Source organism: Phoxinus phoxinus (assembly GCF_949152265.1).
Source record: "Phoxinus phoxinus genome assembly, chromosome: 20".
Classification (NCBI taxonomy): Eukaryota; Metazoa; Chordata; class Actinopteri; order Cypriniformes; family Leuciscidae; genus Phoxinus; species Phoxinus phoxinus.
This window is the reverse complement of record NC_136895.1, coordinates 20,828,002-20,854,874: the sequence shown is the minus strand read 5'-3', so window position 1 is coordinate 20,854,874 and position 26,873 is coordinate 20,828,002. Positions and strand designations below refer to the sequence as shown.

The 26,873-nt window shown below is 40.0% G+C and overlaps 3 protein-coding genes across 5 annotated transcripts; 2 read left to right on the top strand and 1 right to left on the bottom strand.

Moving 5' to 3' along the window:
- The first annotated feature begins 430 nt into the window (after nt 1-430).
- Nucleotides 431-8,040, top strand: tmprss9 (transmembrane serine protease 9). Of its 2 annotated transcripts, XM_079592889.1 has the most exons (16): nt 454-538; nt 1,353-1,528; nt 1,624-1,751; nt 1,833-1,900; nt 2,006-2,181; nt 2,260-2,301; nt 2,380-2,493; nt 3,064-3,229; nt 3,315-3,456; nt 3,547-3,589; nt 4,311-4,453; nt 4,536-4,944; nt 5,536-5,704; nt 5,800-6,065; nt 6,554-6,690; nt 7,000-8,040. In XM_079592889.1, the coding sequence occupies exons 2-16, from the start codon at nt 1,396-1,398 to the stop codon at nt 7,159-7,161; spliced, it is 2,298 nt and encodes a 765-aa protein (XP_079449015.1). In that variant the 5' UTR covers nt 454-538; nt 1,353-1,395; the 3' UTR covers nt 7,162-8,040. The 2 variants fall into 2 exon arrangements, with proteins under 2 accessions (XP_079449014.1, XP_079449015.1); XM_079592888.1 differs by having other exon boundaries at nt 431-538; nt 3,315-3,589.
- On the bottom strand, nt 8,033-10,257 carry timm13 (translocase of inner mitochondrial membrane 13 homolog (yeast)). Its single transcript, XM_079592891.1, has 3 exons — nt 9,978-10,257; nt 9,103-9,171; nt 8,033-9,014 (listed from the first exon to the last, which is right to left on the bottom strand). The coding sequence occupies exons 1-3, from the start codon at nt 10,095-10,097 to the stop codon at nt 8,916-8,918; spliced, it is 288 nt and encodes a 95-aa protein (XP_079449017.1). The 5' UTR covers nt 10,098-10,257; the 3' UTR covers nt 8,033-8,915.
- A 1,279-nt stretch (nt 10,258-11,536) lies between these two features.
- Nucleotides 11,537-21,856, top strand: enc3 (ectodermal-neural cortex 3). Of its 2 annotated transcripts, XR_013795328.1 has the most exons (4): nt 11,537-11,774; nt 12,782-14,580; nt 19,448-20,446; nt 21,641-21,856. XR_013795328.1 is itself a non-coding variant. In XM_079592887.1 (3 exons), exon 2 carries the CDS (start codon nt 12,789-12,791, stop codon nt 14,556-14,558), a length of 1,770 nt encoding a protein of 589 aa, XP_079449013.1. In that variant the 5' UTR covers nt 11,537-11,774; nt 12,782-12,788; the 3' UTR covers nt 14,559-14,580; nt 19,448-20,458. The 2 variants fall into 2 exon arrangements, 1 of the variants encoding a protein (XP_079449013.1); XM_079592887.1 differs by lacking the exon at nt 21,641-21,856 and having other exon boundaries at nt 19,448-20,458.
- Nucleotides 21,857-26,873: the final 5,017 nt, after the last annotated feature.

The window sequence follows — 26,873 nt, the reverse complement described above, 5'->3', positions numbered from 1 at the left end:
AAAATGAGTAGCTACAAAAATACATATATAGGAAAATATATAGATACATAAAATATAAAAAGAAGAAACAACTAATTTGTTTTTATTTATTGGAGAGGGAAAATACAGAATAACATTACTGCACAGCACTTGCTCTCTCTCTCTATACATACGCTTTTAGCTCATTTGCAGCATTTGTCGCTGGATAGGCTTTTAAGAAATTTGAAACTATTTGCAGGTTAAGCTTTTGGATTTAGTTTTTTTAACCCCTCCCAGGAACAACAGTCTATTGTTTCTTTAAATCCCTTAAATGTCTTAAAATGGTATTGTGAAAAATAGAGGATTTAAGAAAAAAGAAAAGAAAAAAAGTATATATATATTGTAGCACCGGCCAATCAAAGACAAGCCCCCGCCCTCACCTGTATAAAGCCACGCCCACATGTAAACCCCTAGCGCATAACAGCGCTGCAGTCTATGCAATCTCAAAACGTGTCGTGCGGTTTATTCGGACGTCAATGTAAAGATCAGATGCATCAGTGAACAAATGCTGTCTGAAACGGTGAGTAAACATATTCTATTCTATTCTTCCTTGAATCGTGCCAGAAGTTATTACACCCACAGTTTTAATGCTCTTTGTATTTGTTTCTAGCTCCTCAGAAAAGTATTTGAACAGTTAGAATTTATTTTTGATTGTTTAAAACGAAAATAATATTTTCTTGCATTATTTAACAGTAGGCTATTATAGCCATTTTATATTAGATTTGTTGCATTGGATTTGTGCATGCATAAACCAAAATTATTTAGCTATGTACATTTGAATTGGCATAGGCTATATAGTCAGTATACTACCACTGTTTTTAGTATGCTTGTTTGTAATGCGTTTTTGTGACCTGACATAACATTTATTTATTATATATGATTTTTAATGGAAATATATTGTTTTGTTGTGTCAAAATATGCCCAAAACTGCCATGTGATACCTTTGCATTGTTGTTGGCAAGCCTTTAAATAATAGTTTTGCACTTTGTATGGTTTGTTTGTATTTTTTTATGTGCATATACGAGAGTTGTTGTTGCCTTTACAAGCCTGATGTGAAAAGTAACTTTATCCATACTCTCTGGAACATCAGGCTTCATATTTCTGCGATATAACATCTAAGAATCGACAGAGGTTTGTTTTGGCTTCTCTGAACCACTCCTAGTATTGTCTCGTTCTATGGCCGATGAAATAATACTTTGTCATCCCACGAGATGATTTTCACTCTCGGTACCCAAGGGAAATGCTAATACTTTTGATATCATAAAAACCCAATCCTGTTTTTACCTGGTCACCTGTCTGTATTTCTTACCTCCATGTGTTCTTGTGTTTTACAGTTTGAATGTCCAGGTTGTGTTGCAGGTCTTTGTATAGACTGAAATGGAGAAGAAAGACTTGAATAAGTGGCCCGAGGGTGACTCACGGCCGGCTTACCTCTCTGCTTCCAAATGTATAACATTAGCCGCAATACTGATTCTTCTCATCATCGGGGCTGCTGTGGGTTTTATGACAGGTTAATGGATTATCTCCATCTGAGTAATTTGTCCACAGAATCAAAATGTTATGATATTGTTGGACACTTATACCAACCTTGTTTTTCCTGTTTAGCCTACTTAATACAAGAGGAACATTATTTCATGGAGACAGTGGAATTGCAAGGACTCAGTTATGATTCAGACCTGCTAGATAAAACATCAGGATTCTCTGTAGTTCTGACCTCGACTCTGAAAACAAAAGTATGACCAATAGCTTGCACGGAAATCTTCACACTGCAGATGTAAACTTGGTTTTAACAAACAGTCTTCTCTATTTTACAGATCAAGAATATCTTTAGTGCCTCTGCAGTGGCAAATCATTTTACTGACTGTCAGATAGTTGCGTATGGGTAGGTACACTGCTTACATGCCATGTTTTAACTCTATAAAACAAGGTGGGGAATTATGTCTGTATACATTTTGGTGTTTGATTAAGAGTCTGTGATGTCGTTCAGGAATATCAACTCAAATGTGATGACCACTCTTCGTTTGGTCTTCCGGATTTCTCAAGTCCAGGGGTACACGGAGAACTTCGTTCAAGACCTCCTTCGCACTGGATTTAAGGCCATGTTGAACGGGAAACCTATCATTGTCCCAGAATATGGAGAGATCAGTAGCATAATCCTTCTTGGTATGCCAGATTCCTATAACAAAAATGTCTAAGTCAATAATAGTGTCATTATGACCATTTTTTGTTTTATTTTTTCAGGGGCAAGTGGAAAGTCCTTCTATGAAATTGGCAATGACATAAGTAAGCAGAATTTGATAATATTGTTGATCATATAAAGGTTAATTGAAGATGCTCAGATGTCTTTGTCTTTTACTGCAGGTAAATGTCCTGAGAAGACGTTCACTTGTGACAGTGGCGAATGCATCACGAAGCCAAATCCAGAATGCGACTTTATAATCGATTGTGTTGATGGTTCAGATGAAGCCTTTTGCTGTAAGTGTCACCATCTTGCTATAATGAGTTATTATGCTAACACTATATTTAGCTGTTAGTTTCCTTTTTGTAAGTTTAAGAAGTCATTTTGGCCTATGGTAAAAGATAATTGATTACATTTGACATATTAGTATCAAAATAGTTTAAAGGTTTTAAGGGAGGAACATGTATTTTTAGTGGTGCTTGTTAAGGCAAACATCACAATTACTTAGGGTTTGTGATTTAAATAACTTTGCATAATATTCCTACAGACATGAATGATACCTCTTAGGACTATTGCCTGACGGACAACAATACTAGCAAGAAAATCAATAGACTTTTATTAAAGAAGTACACAAGCTATATCTAGGGACAAGAATATCCGCAGCCAGCTATAAACCAGCCAGAACAACTTAGAAACCACCTTGCAAGTACCTTGAATACCCTTGCAAATGAATAGAAACATGGTAACAGCACTAAAACAATCACAGAACCCTAGCATTGTGGTGGCAAGCTGTGCAGTCATATTTTCTTTAGCAAAAACAGGCTTCATTTATGTTCTTTGATTGTTAACCATTGTTTCTCTTATAGCCTGTGGAACACGTCCCGTCATGGCTAACCGTGTTGTGGGTGGTGAAAACACCCGTCACGGGGAGCTACCCTGGCAGGTCAGTCTCAGACTACGTGGCCGTCATACATGTGGCGCATCCATAGTCAACGATCGCTGGCTTGTCAGTGCCGCTCATTGTTTTGAAACGTGAGGAAGCATTTCTTTAAGATCTTCATCAGTTCCTTATTAGGCACCAATGTATATCTAAATATGTCTTCCTTATATACCAAAGAGAAAACAACCCGAAAGATTGGACGGCTCTTGTGGGAGCTAATCTAGTCAGTGGGGAGGAGGGAGAAGCCACCATAGTAAACATCAAGTCCCTGGTTGTCTCTCCGGCCTATGATCCCATGACCACTGACAGTGATGTGACGGTACTTGAATTGGAAACGCCCTTGACGTTTAGCCATTATGTTCAGCCAGTCTGTATCCCATCACCCTCTCATATTTTCAGTCCTGGGCAGAACTGCATCGTCTCTGGTTGGGGAGCTCTTAATCAGTTCACCAGTGAGTATGTTTGATGTTGTGTGAAGCATCAGAATATACTTAAGCTTGAGTTTGATTAGTTTAACTCACCCCTAGTCTCATGTAGCCAGACCTTCAGACTGACAGCAGAAGGTCTGGACTCTATAGCAGCTTTCATTGGACAAGGACTGCCCAAGAGGATGTTTGACCAATCACAGTTTGTTTTGTTCCCCGTAATGTTTGGGGGCTTGAAAATGTAAAGTCGATGTCCCTACAATAACAGACCAGCGTGCATCTAATAAATTCTTAATTCAAGAACATTGTGCAAGTTTACTGTAAAACTGGAGCCGCGAACTTCACATACTTTTGAAAATCCAGTGTTTAGTTGATCCTGATAAGGGCTCATTGTACCAGTTGTAAACACGACGGCGTTCTTCTACTATAAGGGGGTTTGGCGTCACGGCACTTTTGTTTCTAGGTGGACCGTTAAAGAATGAGACACACACGTCTCCTGGACATCCTGTAGAATTAAACCAATCAGATAATGATTTTGAAAATCCTGTGCCACATGCATTAGACATTCAGCCAGTGGTTCGTGGGTTTGACGTATGAGGCTGAGACTACGTCACCCCTAAACTGCACAAAACTCAAAACAAACTGTGGTTGGTCACTTTAAATGTCAATCAGGTGCTATTTTCCTGTTTAAGTTGGTTGTTCTACTCGAGACAACCCCTTTTAAGACGACACCTCTTTTACCGAGCAGATGAGGTGCCTTCTACATTACAGAAGGCAATCGTGAAGATCATTGACTCGAAAGACTGCAACAAGACAACTGTATACAGAGGTGCACTCACCCAAAATATGATGTGTGCTGGTTTTCTTCAAGGGAAGGTGGACTCTTGTCAGGTAAGGGTTTTAGCAATAATGCCTGATGCCCTGAAAAGTGTTTTCACAATTGAATGTTTTAAATGTGTTTTTTGGCCTTCAGGGAGACTCTGGGGGCCCTCTGGTATGTGAGGTGGCCCCTGGGCGCTTTTTCCTAGCAGGCGTGGTGAGCTGGGGAGTGGGATGCGCACAGATCAACAAGCCTGGGGTCTATTCCCGCGTCACCAAACTCCGCAACTGGATTCTGGGCTACATCAAGATCGCACCAACAGTCCAAGTCGCCCCCACAGACCCTAGTGTCACAACCACTGACCCTAGTGTCACAACCACTGCGGTTCACATTGTCAAAGCTATGAACCCATCCTCTCAGCTCGCCAGTAATGAATATAATCCTGCTCCTGGGAACTGCAGTGATAATTATAACTGTGGCGGAGACAAGTGCATCAGCAAGATAAACCCAGAATGTGACAGAGTCGTTGACTGCCCCAATGAGGTTGATGAGAAAAACTGTGGTAAATAATCGTAATAATCTCGATCTCTACAACAGGGGTGCCCAATCCTGTTCCTGGAGGTCTACCTTCCCAGACAATTTGGCTCCAAACCTAATCAAAAACACAGCAACCAGATAGTTAATATTTTCAAAACACATAATAATTACAAAGAGGTGTGTTGGAGCAGGGTTGAAACTGTTCTCTGCTGGACGGCGCATCCAGGGTTGTTTCTAGGATTGGATACCCCTGTTTACCAACAATCCATTTGGTTTGCACCCACATTAATCAAGTGTGGTTAACTAGCTAGTGTAGACCTTAGTCAGAGTAGGTGCCATATTTAACTTTACACAAAAGAAACATGGGTGGTCGTGAATGGTAAATGTACGGGTCCGTTCAATAGTTTGCACTGTCGCCAATTTTCAGATCCCATTTCTTTTGTCCACTGGAAGAAAAGCATATTTTCAATGTTGCGTTGACTAATAGACACCAATGTGCACAACTGTACAACTTATTGAACAGACCATACATGCATCACTTACAGCCTCGTCTTCATTAGGTCCATTAAAGTAGACTGAGGAACAAGAATATAAGGGTCACCTGTTTACTTTGTAGACTGTGGGAATCGTCCAGCCGTGGGACAAGGGAGGATTATCGGTGGCGTCTCTGCCCGGAGAGGTGAATGGCCATGGGTGGGCAGTCTGCAGTACCAACGCACCCACCGCTGTGGAGCTACGCTCATCCACTGCAAATGGCTCCTGACTGCTGCTCACTGCTTCAGAGGGTAGTGTACCACTGACTGCCGACTTCCCAACATGCTCTAGTCTTAAAAGAGTTGAACAGAAAAAGATTGTGTTTATTTTGTGTTTTCATCAATAGTGAGCTGAACACTGCCAGTTGGACAGTAAGTCTTGGGTCAGTCATTTGGTCTGGAGTGGGTGCTCTGGTTATTCCAGCGCAAAGGATCATCTCTCATCCTGCTTTCAATAGCAGCACCATGGACTTTGATGTGGCCTTGGTGGAACTCTCCATCCCCGCCCCCAAGTCCTACACCATCCAGACTGTGTGTTTGCCTTCTCCCTGGCATAGCTTTATCAAAACTATGGAATGCTACATCATTGGATGGGGCGCTGTGAAGGAGGATGGTGAGTTTGGGGTTGGTCATGGTGACAAGATAAAACCTAGACAAGTAGTTTTTGATATCGTTTTCACACTAGATGTTCTGGTGTGGACCCAGGTTCGATTGAACTTAGTTATGTGAAAGCTGTCTTTCGAACTGAAGTGTCCATCCACCAAGGAGCACGCGTTCTGTCTTTTTAGGAAGGGGTCTGGGATTTGACTCACATGAACTGTAATACATTTAGTGATTAATGTAAATGCAATCCGAAAATGAAATGCTGTTATGAATATTTTGCGGAAATTATCAGCCTATGAATTCTGACCATTCCCAGCATGGGCATGGAGAGACAACTAAATTAGGATACAACGTACCAAGTGTGAAAACGACATATAAAAAATGTCTTCCAGACTTCATCTACATTAAACCTTGATTCCAAAAAGATATGGACATATTTGTGGACTGCATTTCATTAATAGGATCCATTATGATGTATGGTCTGTTTATTCCATGTAGGTATGATAACCAATTTTCTGCAAAAAGCAAAGGTTAGTGTCTTTGATCAGTGGGACTGCCAGCGAGCTTATGGTGGTGGACTTACCGACAACATGATGTGTGCTGGCTCTGTGGAGGGGAACAGGGACACATGTTTGGTGAGTTTGTGAGAATATTAAGGGTTTCTGAATGCTACTGTACGAAAAGAAAAAAATCAGCAGTTGCACAGGAGTAGGATACATCTGAATGACTTCTTCTGAAGCACTGCTGCACTTACCTGATGATACTTAATGCTCTAAGTCTTTTTTTTTTTTTTACCTTAAAACATCCAGCGTGCCTCTTAAGCTTATTACGTAACATAGCCCAATGTAATTCAACCATATCCTTGAGTTTTCAGCAGACTTCTTTAAATGTCATTCCTTCCACAAAAACACAAGTGAACGCAGTGGTCTTCTCTTCTTCTGCAGGGAGATTCAGGGGGCCCTCTGGTGTGCCGGGAACCCCAGGGCCGTTGGTTCCTGGCCGGGGTGACCAGCTGGGGTCACGGCTGTGGTCGAATTGGCTTCCCGGGAGTTTACATGCAGGTCACGTCTGTCAGAGAGTGGATATCTCTATACCTCCCTTTTTAAAAATATGATCCAGAAATATCCTCCAGCACAATCACAAGTGATGTGCAAACGTGTCTCTCAACTGAAGATGCATGAAACTCAAACGGATGACTTTAACAACATGTTCACTCTACTGTCAAAATATTTATTTGTGGTATTTATTAACATTGCATTCTGGTGTACGATGCACTAGCCCTTGAAATGGTTTTTGCCATTTAGAAAAACAACAACATAAGGTCTCCATGAAATCTGCAGATTTTTATGCAATTCTGGCCTGATTTTGAGAGGAAAATGCTCCAATTTAGCAGGTTGCAGATCCCGTGTGGGCCTACGCATAACCAATATGGCTTAGAAACATGTACAAATAATGATCAATGAGAAGTGGTTTTAACTTCAGGTGGAAGATAATAAAATATGGTGACATATGCTTTAAGTGTTCTTGATAAATTCTGATTTAAATCCCCTTCTCATTTCACCAGCAGAATTTATATTCCAGTAATGGAAAATGTAGGAAATTTGCTTTGAGTTGGTTGATGCATTAAGGCCAGAAACATTCTTTGCAAACACACAAACCACATATCGCAACCACATGGTCCATTTGAACATAAGTGTATTCTTGTGTTACTAAGACAGAACCAAACCTCAGTACAAAGTCTGTGCCATTAAACAAGATTCATTTCAAACTGTTGCTCCGCCATGCCAGTACTTGACCAGGCTGTAGAATAAGAGTTTGTGAAAATGCATGCTATAACGCAGCTTATGACAATGCTGAGAAAGCAAAATGTAAGTCCATGTACTTGATTAGTGTGTTTCAGGCCTAATGTGTACAAATGGTGCTTAATCTGTTAACCTGTTATTTCATCAATGCAACAAAAACATCAATAAAAATGGATTGACTTGATGGTATTTATTTGCATTCCATAAAAACAGCACAACATCTGTCTGGACATGTCTTGGTGGAGTTTGCATCTCTATCCAAGCCTTTACAAAACTCAATGAAGCAAAGGTAATTGGGAACTTTGACACGCTTGTACACAAAGGGAACTGCTTTTACAAGGGTTTGTAGTTTGAGTGTCTAAACAACCCTACTACTGTACTTAACAGACAATGAGACAAATGACACTCCAGTGTCGACAATTGCAGTCTGTTCTTCAGAGGTAAGTTAGAAGCACTTTTCGGACGATCCTGGTGAAGAAGTGACAATTATTGCAACAAAGACGCCCCTGAATTCTTCCCCTGTGGGAGAAGAGCTAGGTTTGCGGAACAGAGGTGGTAAAGTGAGCCGTTCCCTCAGGGAATGGAGTAACATCCACCCAATGACAAAAGGCAGACAGATGGCACATTGAATTTTGATTGGCTGCTTGATGAATGGATAACAGCATAAGGGGAGGTGTCCGATTTTTAGCATTGTTTTTAAACATAGTGAAACCTGCGAGCAGGAACTGGATATCAAAATCCTGACCCGTCCTCTTGTTATCCCAATTCTGCTCATTACTTTAAGCATGAGAACTGCTACTACAATTATCAATCCTTTAATTTGAAAATTATTAAACAGCTATGTCTTGTATTATCATTTTAACATGGTTTGAAAACAAAACTTAATGAAAAATGTCCATGTAGAGTCTAAATCCAGCCACCTGGTTCCTTCTGTATCCATCAGTTGTTGTTGCGTGGTAAGCGTGCCAAGTCTATACACTCGTCGTGCATTTGGAGACCAGGCATCTCGACCTGAGGACTCAGGTGATACCGAGGTAGTACCGGCCGCCATCTGCACATCAAATACGTGCCCGTTCCCTCTGTAATCTGGAATTATACGCGCGGGAGACCGTGTTCCATGCATCCATGTAGCGGTCCATGCACATGGCAATGCATTTCTGGGGAAAAACGAAAGGGTTATGCATGGGTCTAGATGTTATTTCCTCAAAGAAACATGGACAGCGGTATAGGATGTCCTGCTCATACCTGTTCAGAGTTGTCCAATGTGCTTCCTGGCTTGCCAATGCATTTCTTGAAGCATTTATCAGTCATTCTCTGCAATGAACGACAAATGGCATTAGGAATGCATGGAATAATTCTAGTATGCTAGTACTATAGTACATTTTGTAACTGGATACCTTATAAATAGGTACTGTGGCAGTAACATAATGAAAAGGACTTTGAAACAATTAATTGCTAGAAAATTGGACAAATAGTTACACAGAAACAGCAAACAACACAATGGATTAAACAAGTCATTTTAAGAAGAAAAACTGAAATAGTATTTTCAAATAAAATGTCATATTTACAACTGGATTTTTTAAAAATAGTACAATACATGATAATGTTGAAAATTCTTTGCCATACCATGCATCACTGTACTTTCTTAAAGGGTACCATGCTCCTATACCATGGTATATCATTGTACCTTTATCACTTCCTTTATCGTGGTACATACTCAAAAATACAGTTTTTGTATTTGTACAGAGACAAAGCTTTACAAACATGGTCTGTGGAGGTACCATGGTACAAGTTTAAAATACCAAGGTAATACTACAAGGTAAGTGTATAGAGTGATAACAGATAATATTAATGTACTTTTGCAATAAAACTGTGCTTACTGGTCACCGCCATGAAATTTACATGATACACCAAAGCATAGCCTAACGTTACCATGGTAAAGTCATATAAGAGTAATCCATTTATTCAGCATCATGTAATGACAAAATCTATCCAACACAAGCCCCTTGTGTTGTTTTACTTATTAATTTTAGGAAGCACAATGAAATTATAATGTAAGGGTATTTATATAGGGATAATTTAAAACAGCATATAACATCTTAAGAGTTAAAGTCACTAACCTGCAGCAGCTCTTGCGCGTTCGCAACGGCAATCTGAACTTTGACCTGCTCCATTATAGTGCCAGTGTCCATTTTACCAGAAGATGAGCCCGAAGAGAAATCAGAACCAAAACTGTCCATTTTACACAATTATAGATCTAATAACAGTGACACACCGGATTAAAGTCTGTGTCGCTTCTGTACATGTGATAATTTTGCCCTTGAGATGAACCGGAAGCGCTGTGGAAAACATCCTGACTGTTGACTTCTGGGAAATGTAGTTTTAAATGACAGCAAAAACAAATAAGATCGTAACGTGATAATTTTTAAACAACATCAAGAACAACAATATTAGCCTATCATAATGTTGCCTGTCATTAGCATAAATTCAGATTTTACAAGGATTTATCGCTTTTGATTTAACACACCATTTTGCCGTTTTAAAAGGTCAACAAAATGACATTAATATGGGACATATTTTTTTGTAAATTTCCAATTCCCCGTCTGCTATAAATTCTCTCTCTTTTTAAAAAAAATAACGATTTGTGTTTTTTATAGGTTCAGCTTTATTGCAACATGAGTTTTGTCCAGTAGGTGCCGCTACATTACACCAGATATTGCTGTACACAAATTAGTTTATCGTTTGTTCTTCAGTTTTTTAAATCAATCAATCAATACATCAATAAATACATTATAATATAATATATAATATAATATAATACTATAATATAATATAGGCCTACCATTGTGGAAGTTAAAATGTCAAACCAGCCAGAATGATTTTGTTTTGAAAGTCAGATAATTGGTAATGAGGACTGTGTAAACAGGGCATTGACACAGTAACGGCTGTTTAAGCTCTAATAACTCTATTAGATATGAACAAGTTTTGGCTGAGTGAAGATGAATGAGTGTTGGCAGGGGGTCTGACAGTAATTAACAGTCACACAGTACAGTAATTCTTCACTCACAGTAATACACTGGTGATGTTTGTACAACAACCGTTCTGGACAAATGAAACATGCAAAGAAAAACATCATGCGCTCCTGTTGGCATAACTGTGTTGGAATGAAAACATTGTGGATTGATACTAAATACCTCAATGAAAGAGCCTCAATAAGCAGTAATCTGGAGGTATCATGGTACAGCAATGGTATAAAGTGGTAAAGCCAACAAACACTGCTGATTTTTTTTTACAACTTTTTTTTAAGTAAACATTGCTATTGTAATTATTTTAGCCTACCTTGTAGTTGTATGATACTGTAGGCTATTTAAAATCTCATTTGCTAGTTTTTGGAGTTATTTTTGACCAAAAAAAAGGGTGACTGTAAATAGTGACCGTAAATAGTTTATGCATAACTGCAATATGACCTTCTTAAGAAGAAAGAGATAGTGTTCTTGCTATCTGTGGAGGCTTACACATTCTTACATGAGACGTTCCTATTCACAATCTCAAACATGAAAAACATGTGTCTCAATACCAGTGCATCACATTCATACACACCAAATGCTCACTGATTATCCAAAACACTTCTCATTGCTAGAAATAAAACATGTCCTAAGATCACCTCCTCCGCCAGGATTGGATATTTAACATGCGGGAAGAGGAGGAGCGACTGAGATCCACACTACACTCACTCACCGATTCTCGAGTCACAGTAGTAATGTTCCCCAGCGTGTAACAGGCGGATCTCACAGACTTCAGACTGATCCCATCAAGAGAAATGTTACTACTGAAATCTTTCAAGACATCTTAAAGTAACACGTGTTTTTAAAAGTCGAATGCATACTGTTCAAGTCCGCCCGACGAAAGCAAATAAGGTAAAATTCATGCTACTTTTTTCATACTTGGTTATACGACACAAACTATATTCAAGCGTGTAGTTGCTTATACATGGATTGTTTTGGACCGCTCAGTAGATTTGTCTGTCGAAAACCTGTCACTTTAACATTAAATATTTAAATATGCTACTGTAAACGTCATACCTCATCATGTAAAGTTGTTTTTGTTTTGTTTTACGGAAAAGAAAACTATATAGAATATATTTGTATTAAAGTTTAAACGGCAAAAAAATGCGTATATTGTCGTAGTTGACCACATAGTCACTGCAGTTATCGCTACTGTAAACCATGGTACATTCATACGGAATTTTCATATATTCATATTTTCTCATGACTGTAACGTATTTTTTGTAACAAAAACAATGTATATGCTTTTTTTATAACTAGCATAGTAAACAAAGTCATTGGTATCTTGGGTTATCTATTTTGGAAAAATAACATTTTGGTGTCTATTTAAAGCCTTTTTAAAGATTTGGTCGCTGGCCTTATTATGCGACCAGTATTTAAAATACAACAAACACATGGAAATGTTATTTATTTAATAGTGGTGTAGTAGTCATTTTAGTTCACTGTTGTACTATTGTTAGACAATTAAGTTTCATAGTCCTATCCAATTTACTTTGTTTCATGCATAATGGAAATTATGAAATGATAGCTAAGAGCAGTAACTTTATCAGAGATCAAAGCGGAAGGCGATGATTCATTTCCCATAAATCATTAACCCTTGTACTGAACAATCTCAAGGTAAACGAAATGCTGTTTAACAAACGATTATGGGTTTACTGCCGTCCAAGGATATGGTTCCAAGAGTAATTGCCCTAACTATGATGTATCCACCGTCTAATTATATGTTAAGGATTTTTAAACACTGCTGAACAATAGGCCTTCTGAGTAATATCAAATGAATGTCCATGGATGATTTGAGATGATAATGGGAATCTGAAAGGAAATGGTTTTAATTGTTGTTTTTTCTTTCTTTTATCCAGTTCAAAGATGTCTGTCAGTAATCACGAGAACCGAAAGTCAAGGTCAAGCTCTGGGTCCATGAACATCCATCTGTTCCACAAAACGTCACATCCCGACAGCCTGCTTACCCACCTCAATCTCCTCCGCAAGCGCCATGTCTTCACAGATGTAGTCCTGCGTGCTGGACATCGAGCATTCCCATGCCACCGGGTGGTTCTGGCATCATGTAGCCGCTATTTTGAGGCCATGTTTAGCGGTGGCCTGAAGGAGAGCCGAGACGCCGAGGTCAACTTCCACGACTCTTTGCACCCGGAGGTTCTGGAGCTCCTGCTTGACTATGCCTACTCCGCCCGTGTGATCATCAACGAGGAAAACGCAGAGTCTTTGCTGGAGGCTGGCGACATGCTCCAGTTCCATGACATCCGCGATGCCTCTGCAGAATTCCTGGAGAAGAACCTGCATCCGTCCAACTGTCTTGGGATGATGCTTCTGTCCGATGCTCATCAGTGCCAGAGGTTGTATGAACTTTCTTGGCGGATGTGCCTGGCAAATTTCGCTAATCTCTACCACACTGAGGACTTCTTAAGCCTGCCCAAAGATAAAGTTCAGGAGCTTGTTTTTAGCGAGGAGTTGGAGGTTGAGGATGAAAGCATTGTGTACGAGGCTGTTATTGATTGGGTTAGAGCAGACATTGGGAGAAGACATCTGGATCTTCCCGACCTTCTGCGCTGTGTTCGCCTCGCTCTACTTCCGGAGTCCTACCTGCTAAAGAATGTCGCGTCCGAGGAGCTCGTCATGGGACACAAGGTGGGCCGTGAGATTGTAGAAGACGCTGTCCGCTGCAAAATGAAGATCCTGCAGAACGACGGAGTTGTCACGGGTTTCTGCGCCCAACCCCGGAAGGTCAGCCAAGCCCTCCTGCTTCTAGGAGGCCAAACGTTCATGTGTGACAAAGTATACATGATTGACCACAAGGCGAAAGAGATCAACCCCAAAACGGACATTCCTAGCCCTCGCAAAGAGTGTAGTGCTTGCGCAATCGGCTGTAAAGTGTATGTCACGGGTGGTCGAGGGTCTGAAAACGGGTCTTCAAAAGACGTTTGGGTCTATGACACCTTGCACGACGAATGGTCCAAAGCTGCACCGATGCTCGTCGCTAGATTTGGACATGGTTCAGCAGAACTTGACCACATCCTGTATGTAGTAGGTGGACACACATCCCTTGCAGGGTCGTTCCCTGCATCCCCGTCTGTGTCCCTGAAACAAGTGGAGCAGTACAACCCCCAATCCAACAAGTGGACACTGGTAGCTCCTCTTCGAGAGGGTGTGAGCAATGCTGCTGTCGTAGGGGCCAAAAACAAACTCTTTGCTTTCGGAGGGACTAGTGTCAACAGGGACAAGTATCCTAAGGTTCAGTGCTTCGACCCCTGTGAGAACAGGTGGACTGTCCCGGCCACTTGTCCTCAGCTTTGGCGTTACACAGCGGCCGCAGTTGTTGGGAACCATGTTGTGGTCATCGGTGGAGATACTGAGTTCTCGGCGAGCTCCGCGTACCGCTTCAATAGCGAGACGTTCCAGTGGACCAAGTTTGGTGACGTGACTTCAAGGAGAATCAGCTGTCATGCAGTGGCGTCGGGGAATCGCCTGTATGTGGTCGGGGGATACTTTGGAGCACAGAGGTGTAAAACCTTGGACTGCTATGACCCCTCAACGGACTCATGGGATAGCATAACAAGCATACCGTATTCGCTTATCCCAACAGCATTTGTCAGCACCTGGAAGTACCTCCCATCTTGAAGAAAAATACAACTCTTATTTGGTGAGTATTGTCCAATGTCACTGTCCTGGACCAACTGACAACATTTGCTTTGTATACATCTGCCCTCTGAGATGTATAAAGCAGTCATTTTGTTTGTGGATGAGAAATGTCTAACCGTAATTAGTGCTTTTGGATGTCAAATAAAGATTAAATGTTTCTTAATAGTTTTAAGGAATGTGGCAGCACAAATTACTGAGTAAACGCGTCTCTCTGGGGCGTACAAGCTTTCCTAAATGGTTCCAGCAAAAACAGGATCAGGTTCATTCTTGCAGTTCTGCCAATGGCGAGGCCTGTACCATTTTTTTTGCACATTGCTCCACTGAAAAAGTGTATGGTCTTGCTTCCCTGGATTGTTTACAAATCTTCTGTCTTTTCTTTTATATAGATGTCAGGGCTTATTGTTCTCACAAGTGTACACAGTAGCCAGACAGATAACAAACTCAAATAATGGTTTCCCACAGATCATCGATGTTTAGAGAAGGCGTGTTTATTTGAGATTGATGCGTAATGTTTGGCAGGGAGATTCAAGGATGGGAAACAGGAGCCTTTCAACTTGTCAGGTGACCCTGCTCTTTATTTGTTGTAAGACATCAAGAATTTTTGTAGCGCTAAAAACTCGCACTAGTTCAACTTCTAAAACACATCGTCTTGTTTAGCACTCGCAGCTTGTTGAGCTCAGCGCTCACGCCTAGAGGAACTGCTGTTTGCCCTTCCTCAATAATAAACAGATGGTTTGGGTGGAGACGGGCAGAAGAGCCTCAGATCTGCACGGCTGCAGCTGACAAGTCTCTTTTATCCTTCTTTGAGTGCAAACGTTGCAGTTCCAGCTCTTTTGAATATCACTAATTCGCCATTGAATTTTGCACAGAATAGCCTTGTCAGAAATGCTGGAGTGAGGCATGTGGAATAGGGTGCAGCTATATTTTGCACCATTTGGCAGCCAGCAGCTTAAAACTAAAAATACACGTTGCTTTAGAAGTCGTCATCTTGTAAAGGGCGAGGAAAACAAACAGAGATGATGTTCTTTTCTTTGATGTTCATATTTGCCACAAACCAACGTGCATTTGAGTACATCGAAGATGCATCGCACTAAAGGTGTAGACAGACTCTCAGACAATTTCTCACCAGCCAGTCACGCAGATAAGTTTCTTTCCTATTGTCATTGCATATCATCACAGTGAGTCACTGTTTGACTTTGAGTTGGTACAGAATACTTTGGAACGCAGTTCACTCAACATACTTGGTATGCTTTTTCTAACCCAACATTATCCTTACATGCATTGTTTATTTACTTGAACAACCCCATGAACTGATTTGACAAGCACAGATCTATTTCCTGTCAACGTACAGTAAGGCTAAAAGGAATACCTGACAAAAAACTGCTTAGATTGTGGTTTAACTCGGGATGTTTGAAATAGCATGCTAGTATACTTTTCTAATATAGTATGCCTACTGTGCACAGTATGCTGACTTTCTATTATACAATATGTATGACCTACAACTGTAGGCATACAGTGCTGAATACTATACTGTGCTTGATTATACTTCCTTTTCCTGTACTGGCAATGATCTGGATGAAATATCAGATATTTACTTTTTGAGTCTTGTCTTAGTACCAAAATAAGACCTTTACACAAATTTGAATGCAAAATAAAAAAAATGTGTTACTATAGGCCCTTTGTGATGAGGTTATTTGCATGCTACAGTTTAAAACGTTTTGTTCCATAATGCCTACCGTTTCACTTACTACTAATAGAGTGTACCATGCGTTACTCAGAGATAGAATGTAGCTGGTTACAGATGAATTATATTTCCAGTCTTCAGGCAACTTTAATGTTGCCTAGTTGGCATTGTAATCCGAACTGTAACATGAGCACCATGGAGGAAGTTATCAAGATCCTCTCATTCTTTGGTCTTGCAGAGCAGGCTGTAGTAACTGGCACTTCTCCAATACACACCATATGAGTCTCTGTTTGTTGTATGACACACCTGATCTAGGTCAAGGGTCAGTTCCTGACTGTTTTATTATTCACGGAGGCGGACCAGAGTGACCGTCACGGTCAATACTAATGTTTTATTAATGCTAGCTTTAAAAAAAAAACAAAAAAAAAAAACAGAAAGATCCTTTATTTTGGCAGCTGAGTCCAGCCTTTACCGACACGCGCGTGGACTCTCCGCGTCTCTCGAGCCCCGCGGCGCGGCTGGATCTGCATAAAGTTAATGGACATTTTTCACTTCTTTGTCCGTGGAAGCAGCACCCGCGGAAAGAAATTGAATAATACAAAGGCCTCAAATTGGTTACCAGCCGTAAATAGATCAAACAGGTCATTCAGCCGCGAACTCGCTTGATGTAATTAATCAGAATAGCAAAATATTCATACATGAGATGAGGTGAAAAGGCTGCGATTTAGCATACAAACTGCCTTTGTTTTTCAAGCCGGGGGCGCAAAGACCGAAAAGAGCCGGTATTCTTGGTCACTTATGGATCAATTAGAACTCGTAAACACAATCAAATGTGAAAAAGAAAATGCCAGGAAGATTTAAACTGCCGGCCTGTCACCATATGATTTAGCCTATAAACTAATCCGCAAGATCTGCTCTCAGCTAAACAGTGCCAGAATATCGAGAGGCGGTTCATAATGCAAAGCAAAGGGCGTTTCCTAATAAATAAGGTGCTGACTCGGGATTGATCCGAGCACTGATAAATTCACACAGTAGTTTACACAGCTGTCATTAATTCAGCCCTGTGTGACCCTCATTATACTGAAGCCATCGGGAAAGAGCTGGAGCCAAACCACTAGCTAGCCTATACTTTCAGTTCAAGATAGGCCTATTTATTTATTAGTTAGGCCTAGCCTATTGTTTCATTTGTATTAAGGGTTATCATAGGCCTATATACATAAATAAATGTGGCTAATATTTATTATTCAAGTTTATTTATTTTCGTATTTATTTCAAGTTTTATTAATTATAAAAAACAATTAGCCTATAAATAAAGTAAAAAATAAATGTATTTGTTTTTTATGACTTAATTATTTGTATTTATTTAAAATCCATATTATTAATGTATTTGGGTGATAAATATTTATTTCAAGGTTGTTTTTTTTCATTAAAAAAAAATCTATTAATTTGATTAATAAATATTACCATTTTTTTATTTTATTTTAGTCTTACTAATTAAAATGAAAAATTTCTGTTTCACCATTTATATAAAAAAATAAATAAATTTGATTTGGGTGATAAATCATTTATTTAGTACCCAAATAAATAAGTTTAAAAAAAATAGTAACTTGCAAACGCTTAAGTGCTTTACAAATGAATAAAAAATGTTAATGCAATAAATAAATAAATAAATAAATAAATAATACTCCGAATACAAAGACCTTAAAAGCTGAAATGTGTGTTTTAGCATGTAGTTGACATGCCTAATAAAACCTGGTAGTGAATTCCAGAGTTTGGAAGAATAAAGTAGATGTAGCCTAATGAACTCCAGTTTAAGGCTATGCCAGGTGATGAAAACAAGCCTATACAATCTATTAAACACAAGCTGATTGAATCCCAGGCATGCGTTCGGGTCTTTAGACTTGCTTTAATGGAATTTCCAAGGGCTTCAAACTGGGTCAAAGGTCACTTGGTCTGCTGCTGGTTTGGGAAGGGTGAGACCACTGACGCTGATGGATAAGCGCTGCTCGAGCGTTAGTTACGCAACGCTGAAGCGCTGTTCACTTCGCCCAAGCGTTTGTGCAGCATCGCTTCTCATGTCTTAAATTAAAGTGTCTGCCATGTCCCAGAAATAACACAATGGAATGAAATACGGGACGCTGATGTTTAAATATATCTCTGAAGCTGCTGTACTTGTGAAAGGGTGATAGCTCATTCTCAGGTAGTATTTTTAATGCTGCTGCTGGAGTGTTGATCGTCTCAACAACGGAAAAACAGGCATCAGCAATATTGGGAGAAACGTCCATGCATGACTTTTCACATCCAAACAGTATTTTAATTTACTGTTTTTTTTCTGTCCACAACTGAACTGTGACCCTCATGTCCAGAACAGTATTGATTAGAAAAAAGGGTTCAGGCCTTTAATTACACCACCAGACACACTTGTGGTGTCAAGAGACACGGTGGGGTGCAAAAGGATCAGCTGGATAGTTTTAGCGGTTATTCACAGTATTATCTAGACTTTACAGCGCTGTTAACCTTGTTAGACTCTAAATCAGCTTCAGTGGTGTCAATCGGAGACTCCTTAAGAGAGAGCTAAAAATATGTTTTTAGTTTTTTTGTCTTTAATAGGAATTTTAATATGATTTTTTTATGTCATTTTTTTCAGCATCTTTGTGTATAAATATATATATTTGCTAGCATTCAATTTTGGTTAAAAATATGTATTGTATATCTGCATTTTATATCCCATGTTGCTCTGTTGGTTTTGCCTTAGTCAAAACGGTTTACACGTTCCTAATGCAACCACAAAGACAAAATACACTCTTTAAAAAGTAAAATGATCAAAAACTCATCTAAAGGAACAGCTCGTTTTATAGGTTGTGGAAAAACATGTTGTAAATGCTGAAATTAGGCACAAGTGAACTTCATGATCTCATTACCTACATGTTTCAGTGGATGAAACACGTTTAACAGGGCAAGAACAATTTTATAGTACAAGTTTTAAAGCTCTTTTGAAATGAAAAGCAGCTTAACATACCGAATGTGATCTCATTAGTAGGTGTTTGTATACATATACATTGATACCATGAAGCAAATGCTACTTTTGTCATGCACTCAGTTTTTTTAAACTAATGTGAAGGATTGTAGGTGAACTATGTAAAGTTCAACATGTGTAACTCATTCCCTGTTTTTCCGTCCTCAGATCTTTCAGCGTTCTCTGGAATGCAGCCGAGTACCCCCCCTACGAGGCTTGGGAATGCCGGGGGAGGGGGAGGCGCTTTTCCTCCTTCACATTCACATGGACCTTTCACTGGAAACCAAGCCCTAGGTCAGTCGGGATGGTAACCATGGCAACCCATCCCAGGTCACTGCGGTTCTGATGGCAGGACGCGACCCACACAAGATGCAGATAGCATTGTGAACACTTGTACATAAACTTACTAGACTTCACTAGGCTATTTTTAGCCCGAGGTTACACGCTTCAACGTCTCGCTCACTCACACGGATCTTCTGCGGTCATTATTTAAGTAATTATTAACTCTTGCCTCTGGTTACTCACCTTCATGCATGAAACGGGGCTCATTGTGTTCTTGGTAAAATTCGGGTGACCTTTGAAAGAGGAAATGAACCCAAAACAGTTGAATAACTAGTTAGGCTGTGCTGCCTTTTTTTATATCAATTGTTTTCACATTCTACATTCTAAAAAAAATTCTGATCAGCACTGTATTCGCGTGTTATAACAGTACTAGATGAATAGCCAGGCTGAGCTAATAGACAAGTTTGGGTCATATTTCACCCCAAAATAATAAAAAAAGTATATTTTGCATACAGAAAATGAAGCCTGTTTTTAGGATGTTTGCATTGCAGGATTATTTTTAGGGCAATTAAAACACATTTTCCCTCCAAATTCTCATTACCGTAATGCAAAAAGTCATTACCGTAATGGAAAAACAAGAATGTATTATTATTTTTTTAAATAATACTTAAATCCTGGACAAATTACAGTAAGGTGTAAATGTAATCCTAATTGTCATAAAATAATGTTACAATGCAAAATAAGAAGAACCAAATAAGATATTATATTTTGCTTGAAGACACTGAAGCCTGTTTTTAGATTGTTTGCATTGATATTTTCAAGGCAATTCAAGCAGATTTTTCCTCGAAATTCCGAACATTACCGTAATGGAAAAACCCCAAGAATGTATTATTTAAAGGGCACCTATTATGACATTTAAAATGTTCCTAATGTTGTTTAGGGAGTCCCCAACAACAGTTTTACATGCATGCAATGACAAAAAACACTTTTGTTGTCGTATAATATGCATTTATTTTTACCTGATTTGCTCACCGACTCCCAAATGAATCGTTCAACGACTCATTTTTCAAACCCCTCCTTTGCGCGACGCTAATCTGCGTTGATTGGTCAGATGACCCAGCAGTGTTTACATAGATAATACTTATTGTTTAACACGGAGTACAATGATGCTTTTATCAATTAAATTGTGTTATAATAATTATTATAGTCCACTGCTTTGTAGTTTGTAGTAAAAAACTAAAAATAAGATAAATAATGTAATGTTATGTTATCGAGCATAGCCCAGAGTTCATATTGTAAAAGCACAATCAGTCTTTGTTTGCGTTAGCCCGATGCATAAACATAACGTTTTTACAAAAATAAAAAAAATAAAATGTAGTTACGTTACTACGAGGTATTACTCTATTCTTTAAGACAACTCCGAAAACAACGACAAACACTTCACATAGCTATCTCAATACAATTGTTATTGAAGACCTAGAAGCTAAACGGTGCTTACACAACAAACAAAATAATTATTAAGCATGCTACATAAAACATAAAAGCAACAATTATTAATAACACTTACAGGATGTGATACGGAGGAGGAAGCTGATGCAAATACACTTGGAACTGAACCTTCCTTCAATATCAGCCGGCTCGCGAATCCAAGTTTGAGTGCATTAAGTTGGTAAAGCAATCGTCTTCAAAATGGCGCGAGCAAAGCACAAGGCTCGGACTATACTTCTGTGGTATAGTTGTATGAATTGTAGCCACTTAGTCTTCAAATGCTCCTCCTTGGGCAGATCGCACTTCAGAACACAGCGTCTCATCGCCGTGATATTTTCCCTGCTGGCCTTGGAGCGCAATAAGTGGGCGTATCGTATTCAAATAACTTGACAAGTTGACGTCATCTAGTCAGAGAAAAAGCTTCGGTCTTCTAACGATTCATAAAAATGACTCAGAGTCGACTCTTACTTTTGAAAGACAATAACTTTATATACGGTGCAGTTTCATATTTCAAACTTTGCAGGATGTTTTTGTTCACTTAGATCTATGTTACACACTACATGAAAGGTAAATTTCAAAATTCCATAATAGGTGCCCTTTAAATAATAAAAACAAAAAAAAATAATACTTAACTCTCCAAATTCTCATTACTGTAATGCAAAAAAAGTGGTTACCATAATGGAAAAGAACAAGAATACATTATTTAAATATGTGTATGCTGATAAAAAAACTAAAAAAAAACTTAAGTCTGGACAAATTGCGGTAATGACGAATTTTTTTCTTAATTGGCATTAAATGAATGATACTATGCAAAAAAAAACAAAAAAAACAACAACTCTTAATGGTCCTAAAACAGGCTTTATTTTCTTTACTCATAATAGTAGTTTTCACTCAACTTTGGAATGTGTAGTTTACAATGTGAATAACAGGTGGTTAAACTACTAAAGCGGTGGATTTCTTCCTTAATGGTTTCGTGCCAATGGTTCAATTTTTTCCACTCTTTTCAAAGTGAACAAAAACAACAAACGTCTTAAATGTTGCTGTACACGTAGTAGCCTTGATTGTTCTTTTGTGAAGTATATTGTATTTTTTTAAAGTAGATTTTGCACATTGTATTAAGTCGCTGTCCCACTGTTGAACGGTCATCTACACTCAAGGGTGTTTTTCTTAAACGTAAAACGTAAGAATGTGTTGCCTGAGGCCAAAGAAAGCAGCACAGATAGAGACATGTTACCAGCTAAATGTTGTGTTTGCGAACTGTTTTGCATTGAAATATGTTGTGTTGTGAAATGTCTTAATTTGTGTACAATTTTTTGATATCACTGATACTTGTTTGTTTTGGACATTTATTGCCAAATATTGTTTCTAACATCTGTCAGTGTGTGTTAAAGACTTTTTTTAAAATAAAATGTCAGTGAAAATGCTAAGCAAGCGTTTTTATTGTAGCACCAGGATTGGATTTTTTGGATTAGCATGACTATGATCCGCTGAATGACAAGGAATGTCTCCACCTTTCATAACTCACTAGATGCACTGGATTTTTAAAATTGCCAGTCACACCCAGTTGATTTCAACCACAGAGATTTCTGTGCACAAACTTTACGACTTCACATTGCTATTTTCGCTCAAGAGATGGTCGTCTTCAGACACGACTCTTGAAAGGGTGTGTGGGTACATGTCATGGCACCAGCCTCATTCCACTCATTCCTGGGCAGGTGTGATCAGTGGAAATGCCAACGAATGGCACGAGACTTCAGACTGCGTTCCTTTGCCAAGACTGTAGGGGAAGAGATCTGGCTGTTGAAAGAGACAAGACAAATAAATGAAGCCAATACTGTTTATCTTAATAGGGAAACCATATTACAAAAGTATAACATTTCTCTCAAACGAACTGTTGAGAAACTAACCAGATGTCCTTATGAGTCATCCAGAAGCAAAATCCAGAAGTCACTTCAGACGGTTGTAGGACCACTAATAAAATATCAACGGCTTGTTCTCAAGGCAGATAACTTTCATGTAGTGTGTAATATAGCTGTTTGTGAATGTTGTAAGTTGTCAGTAATTCCAGTCTTCCTGCACAAACCAATATAGGTTTGTAACAAATTAGCATAATGGCGCTGGCTGCCTGTGAACAACGTCTACTTTGACCCTCAAACACTGTAGTTGTGGCTGAGACTGGAGGAGTTTGGTTCATGTTGTCGACATGTCCAGAAGATGCTGTTTTCTGAAGCAAATTTCCATTGCATCACTTCCAAAGGATGATGTTCGTATCACTGTGTATATCAAGTCCTGAGGAAGACGTGGAGCTGAAATCCAGATATGGTAATGGCTGCTTCGCTTGCACTGTAAGCGGAAAAGACTGGACGATCAGAGAAGACCAATCACAACAGACTGGACCATCTGACCAATCAGAGCAGAGTAGACCAATCACAACAGACTGGACCATCTGACCAATCAGAGCAGAGTAGACCAATCACAACTGACTGATAAGTCTGACCAATCAGAGCAGAGTAGACCAATTACAACTGACTGATCCGTCTGACCAATCAGAGCAGAGTAGCTCTCGAAAGAAGGGGTTTAGGGAGACTGAATCATTTATCAAGCCGTTTCAGACACTGTAAGAAAAGATGTGATGCTGCAACATATATTATGAGAAGAAAAAAAAAGTTTTACCTTGGATGCATGTAAACCAATTGCAGGAGACCTCCAAAACAAAATCAGGAGCCTTTAATCTAGCATAACAGGGTGACTAAGACATCAACATTAATGAAATCAAACATTCCTCTATTACATCTTAACCAATGCAGTCATTTCCAAACCAAATCCATGGCTGAGCTCCAGGAGACTGATTGAAAAAGACATTGATACCGAAAGTAAGAGCTGGCCTGATGCCCGCCAGACACTCTTGAATAAGTTATGCATGTGGAGGTCAAAAGCCACGGGTCCGTGCACTAATAGAGCCGATCAGAGATGCCAGATGGGAGAAATCCCTAAAAGCAGCTGGGCGCGCTCCCATGGGGAAGAAAACTGGGTTTTCCAGACAGATGTCTTCAAAAAAATTATTTTGCAACCACTGAAGCCTTTGCAATAAATAGGATGACATTTGAATCTAGCAAAGTTCCTTTGAAGCTTGAAGGTTATTGAGGCCTTAGGTAATTTACTTTAAGGTCTACTAATGTTGGCACACCTGGTAAAAATGAACAAAATGGGCTTTGAAAAAGTCTCTTTCCTTTGTATCCTCCTAGTTTTAGTTGGCAGAGGTTATAGTTTATAGTTGTGACACTCATTTGTAAACAAAAGTTTTATGATAGAAATCAATTATTTAACTTGAAAATGATCTTGCATTGCTGACGGAGTAGCTGTGGTGAATGAACGGCGGCAAAAACAAACTTCATTCATCACCAGCAACGTATTCCAGCTGAGCATGTTGACCCGCTAAGTGCTTCAGGTGTGAGCGCAGATGGGGAACAGCTTCTGAATGAATGCGGCGAGAAACACAAAAAGGCACGGGATACGAGACATCTTCCTTTCAAACGGATCTTGGCAGGGTGTGTGTGCGTCAGCCTGTTTTTGTAAGACTGCTCAAAAGCACCATTGTCATGCAAAATGCAAAACCGACAAACTCAAAAAGATTCTGCCGCCGACGCAATTAATGCAGCGCGCATAAATAGACGGTTGAATCTTGGCAGAAGACAAAAGGACTATCCAACAGGGTCTGGAAATGAACGAACCGCCACAGCGTGGACTGAAAGAAGGGGCGGTTGGCGTAGGCGGTTTCAGTGAGGGTAGTTGGTTAATGCTTGTCGTAACCCTGAGCAGAAAGAGCGCAATAGGGTGGAACGGACACTGGGGACAGAGGCAGGGAGTCGGGTGCCCCCCTTCACCTAAATACTGGCGTGTGTCTGCCAGGCGGATGCGTGCAGCTGGGGGCCACCAGGAACACAAAGATCCGGCATTAGTGGAAAAACAGCTTCCAATGGTTGCCCCCCCATGGGGATTTTACCTCTAGGGTCCGGGCCAGAAGCGTCCTTTCCAACCGTCCACCTCGTGTAATTGCAACTAAATCAATGCACTAACGAAAATGTTATTCTGCCCTGCAGGAACCTCCGGCAAAGCTCATCTAGTTTATTATGCTCAGAAAAAATTAGGATCCTCGGGCACTGTTCAAACTGAGGTTTATTTCCCAACCAACACAGCAACTCCCATTCCTTAAGAAATGCAAGAAATGTGTTGTTGTCGACACGGCCAGACAAGTCAAAGCAACTTGTAGGTGAAAAGTGGCCACAGAAATATGCAATTTCGGGTCGTCTTTGACCACAGGCAGCTCAAAGTGCTGATGTGTAGGGGCGTCTGTGGCGTCTGGGCGCAGGTAATTTTCCTTTAGTCGAGTCGAGATGTGATCTGTCAGGAACGTTAATGTTTCTAGTGGTTCCTCAAAGTCCTGTGGTTTAACTGGAGGGAGCCACCACACTATGGCATACACAGCATTTACCCAGACCTCAAGGTGTGTTAAGCAACATCGAGAAGCTTAGTGAGATGATATGAAATGATAACCTTAACAAAAACATGTAGCATGTAGCAGGACAGACAGGCAATGATAGATAGATAGATGGATAGATAGATAGATAGATAAGAACAGTCTTCATTGCAAAGTAAAACAGTGAAGAACTTCATCTTATCTGTATCTCTGTTGCCATAAACAGAACCCAGAATGTGGACCCAGAACCCAGTAACCCTGAATGTTCAAAAATTCCTAAATGAGTTCTTGCCAATTTTAATGTACGATGAGAACCAGGGACAGGAAGCATAACTGACACGCTTTAACACGCGTCGCAGGTTCTCCTGGAGCACATAAATCTTCCCTCAGTAAAAACGCACATCACTCGGCATTCAACACAAAGAGCTGGGCGCCTCCACCCGCCTGGCCAAAACATCTCTTTGTCTAGACGCCATAAAAGAAGCCGCTTATTTGGGAAAACAATTGTGCACAGAAATCGGAGTCTCTAAATTTGAGACGAGAGACTTCTGAGAGCGTTCCGACAGAAACGGGCAGCGGAGAGGAACAGCGTTTAGGGGAAGGAGGGGGGACAGTAATCACTGTTTACACAATGGAGTAATTACGCCGAACAGTAGGGGGGCGGCTGGGCAGCCTGGACAGAAGCTTCGCTGACAGATCTAGCGGCGCTCTGATTAACACTGAATGTTATTATGCGATGCCGAGCTTTGATGCTCTGCCTTGTGCGATCCATGGCCTCGGGTCGAGGCGTAGCAGCAAACTCAAAACATTTCTCGACTCGCAGTAGGTGAACAAAGGGAAAAAAAATAAAAACAAAAATGTTCCTCTAAGCTCAGCGAAGAAGAATGTTGATATTTGCAATAGTTTGCACAGATTTAATTGTCTTCCAATGTGGGAAGTGGATTCTTTACCTCGAATGGTGACAAAGATACATGCCACAGAACTTATTCACATGCATTCCACGGACGCTTCACGTGTTTGGATGCTTGAAATAGTTCCTCGTCACCATAATGCCCCTTGTTTGTTTGGGATGAGTGGGATTCAGGGAAATTTCCTGGATTAAAGAAAAAAAATAACGAGAAGGAATGAGAGTGAATCGTATCTCTAGGACAGGACAGAGCCGTAATTGGACCTTTGTGTCATTCAGACGGGGTGGGGCAGATGGTCTCTTCTCCAGCCTGCCCATCCCGATATGGGCCCGGTGGATAATTACGGGCCACTTGAACTGAAAAGGCACTCGAAAAGTGACATCAGGATGAATAATACAACAAAAGGAAGTGAGGCGTCTGTCTGCGCCCGTCTCTAGGG

Excerpts from the sequence above, each read along its gene's own strand:
- enc3 (XM_079592887.1), top strand. The coding sequence starts at position 12,789 with ATGTCTGTCAGTAATCACGAGAACCGAAAGTCAAGGTCAAGCTCTGGG.
- timm13 (XM_079592891.1), bottom strand. The coding sequence starts at position 10,097 with ATGGACAGTTTTGGTTCTGATTTCTCTTCGGGCTCATCTTCTGGTAAA. Across the intron at positions 9,172-9,977 it reads ACGCGCAAGAGCTGCTGCAG|AGAATGACTGATAAATGCTT; the intron begins GTTAGTGACTTT and ends CGTTCATTGCAG. Across the intron at positions 9,015-9,102 it reads CATTGGACAACTCTGAACAG|AAATGCATTGCCATGTGCAT; the intron begins GTATGAGCAGGA and ends GTTTTTCCCCAG.
- tmprss9 (XM_079592888.1), top strand. The coding sequence starts at position 1,396 with ATGGAGAAGAAAGACTTGAATAAGTGGCCCGAGGGTGACTCACGGCCG. Across the intron at positions 1,752-1,832 it reads CCTCGACTCTGAAAACAAAA|ATCAAGAATATCTTTAGTGC; the intron begins GTATGACCAATA and ends TCTATTTTACAG. Across the intron at positions 6,691-6,999 it reads GGAACAGGGACACATGTTTG|GGAGATTCAGGGGGCCCTCT; the intron begins GTGAGTTTGTGA and ends CTTCTTCTGCAG.